Below are 2,258 nucleotides of genomic sequence, written 5' to 3'. Positions count from 1 at the left end.
AAGTCCCGGAGGGTAGTCCCGAAATTTTTTTAAAAAAACTATGGTGGCAATTCTAAAACGGGGGTGGGAAATCTAATTCCCCTTTCTCCCTCTTAAACCTGCCATAAAAGTAAAAGCAATATAAACTAACCCCTCAACTACGGGAATTTGGTTTGGCACCCCACCTATTGGGTTTCGCACCCCACTTTATTAAAAACGGGAATTTAAATTCCGATTTTAATACGAAAAAAACGGAAATTAAAAAACCGTTATGTATTTTAGCATATGTGGCACATTTTCAACCGTTCATTGCATATAAAAAACAAATCGGAATTTTAAATTCCGTTTTGAAAACGGAAATTAAATTTCCGTATTGAATACATGGGGTGCCAAACCCAATAGGTGGGGTGCCAAACCCAAATCCCCTCAACTACCTTAACCACCCCCCACAAACAATCCCTATTTCTCCACACTCCTCTCACTGCCATACTATTTTTCCCCACTTACTCCCTCCCTCCCTTTCTTCAGCTTTGGCCCCTTCACCTCTAACAAACTCTAAACCAAATCCAAAATCACACACTTCCGAGCTCCACACTTCCTCATCTCATTCCCCAATCACCAAAATCCAAGCTTTAAACAACCAAATCCAACTCCCTATCCCAAACAAACAAGCAAATCAAAACCCCAAATTCCCCATTTCCTACTTCCTCTGCAAATTGAAAACCGGTACCCCTTCCCCAACAACCTTAAAAAACATAAAATAAAAAAAAACAACCTTTCCCACCTTCAATGTGGCACTCATGGAGAAAACCAACTTCCTTCTCTTGCTCCTCCTTCAAAGCCTCTTCATAGACGAACCCACCACCACAAAACCCAAACCCTCTATTTTCCACCGAGTCACGCTCGCCAACTCGCTCCTCCGAGCCTGGGCAACTCAGCCCAAACTCAGCCATTCCCCCACCTCACCGCCACCCAATGACCCACGCGCCTCCGTCCCCTGTTCGGAGCAGCGCGTGGTGGTCTACTTCACCAGCCTGCGCGTCGTACGAACCACATTCGAGGACTGCAAAACGGTGCGTTCCATCCTGCGCGGGTTCCGGGTCGCGCTGGACGAGCGAGACGTGTCCATGGACTCGGGTTTTCTCACGGAGCTCCAGCGAGTCACGGGTCGGAAAACCGGGTTGACCCTGCCCGGAGTTTTCATCAACGGTAGGTACGTTGGTGGGGCCGAGGAGGTGAGGTGGCTGCACGAGAGTGGCGAGCTTAGGAAGCTTCTTGAAGGGTTGCCCGCAGTGGATTCTCATCTCCGCGCGTGCCACGTGTGCGGTGATCATAGGTTCGTGCTCTGTGGGGAGTGCTCCGGTGCGCGCAAGGTGTACGCGGAGAAAGGTGGGTTCAAGACGTGTACGGCTTGCAATGAGAGTGGGTTAATCAGGTGCATCTCTTGTACTTCTTGACCATGTGCACCTGCACCCTCTTCTCCTCTCTTTCAATTCTATTAAAAAGTTGAAGGACAAAACAGAATGCAAGTGACAATTAATCAATTATATCAAGAGAAAATTAAAACATTTTTTATTTTTTGAGAAAATGTTTTTTAATGTAGTTTTTTTGGTTTATTCGGTTTTGTGGTTTAATGGGCATGCAAGAAAGTGTGTAGGCCCAAGAGGTGGAGATAAATCGAGTTTTCTGCATCTGTAAATTCTGGATTGGTGTTATATTTTAGCTAACTTAAAACACCATGTTAACTAGTCAAGTCTTTTACTTAATTGCATCATGTTTGCCCCTTTTTCTCTTTGTCTTTGTTAATATAATTTGGCTTCAATGGATATGCATTTGCTTGTATAATCAATCATGTCATGTAAGTATCACGTAAGACCATGAGCAATGGTTGGTTGAATCTTGTTTTGTTTACCTTTTTCCAATCTTATTTTTTTTCTTTCCAACACTCCACATCAGCTTTTCTTTTCAATTCAACACTCATTCAACTTTTATCCACTCCAATAGTTTTACTTTACTCTCAACACCCTACCCCACCACTTTTTTATTTCACATTTTTATTTAATTTTATATTTTTGTTTTTATGATAACATAAAATTACAATTATCGATTTAAATTAAATTAAAACAATAAACACTTAACAATTTATTTATTTTTAAAATATAGAATATAATTTATTTTCTTTTCTTAACTTAAAATGCAAGACAACAAACTAAGCACACCATAATTTATTTTATTTTTTTGATGAAATAATTTTTTTAATGAAATAATTGAGTTCAAAA

The 2,258-nt window shown here is 41.0% G+C and overlaps 1 protein-coding gene across 1 annotated transcript; it reads left to right on the top strand.

Annotated features, from left to right (window-relative positions):
* Nucleotides 1–448: 448 nt before the first annotated feature.
* On the top strand, nucleotides 449–1,900 carry LOC130723566 (uncharacterized protein At5g39865). The gene is given in 2 exon segments (XM_057574670.1): nucleotides 449–817; nucleotides 820–1,900. Coding segments are annotated over 2 exon segments (666 nt in total). The 5' UTR covers nucleotides 449–768; the 3' UTR covers nucleotides 1,437–1,900.
* Nucleotides 1,901–2,258: the final 358 nt, after the last annotated feature.

The sequence above is a fragment of the Lotus japonicus genome, chromosome 6 (assembly GCF_012489685.1).
Source record: "Lotus japonicus ecotype B-129 chromosome 6, LjGifu_v1.2".
In the NCBI taxonomy this organism is placed as follows: domain Eukaryota; kingdom Viridiplantae; phylum Streptophyta; class Magnoliopsida; order Fabales; family Fabaceae; genus Lotus; species Lotus japonicus.
The sequence above is the reverse complement of the archived record's forward strand: the minus strand, read 5'-3'. Positions and strand labels throughout refer to the sequence as shown.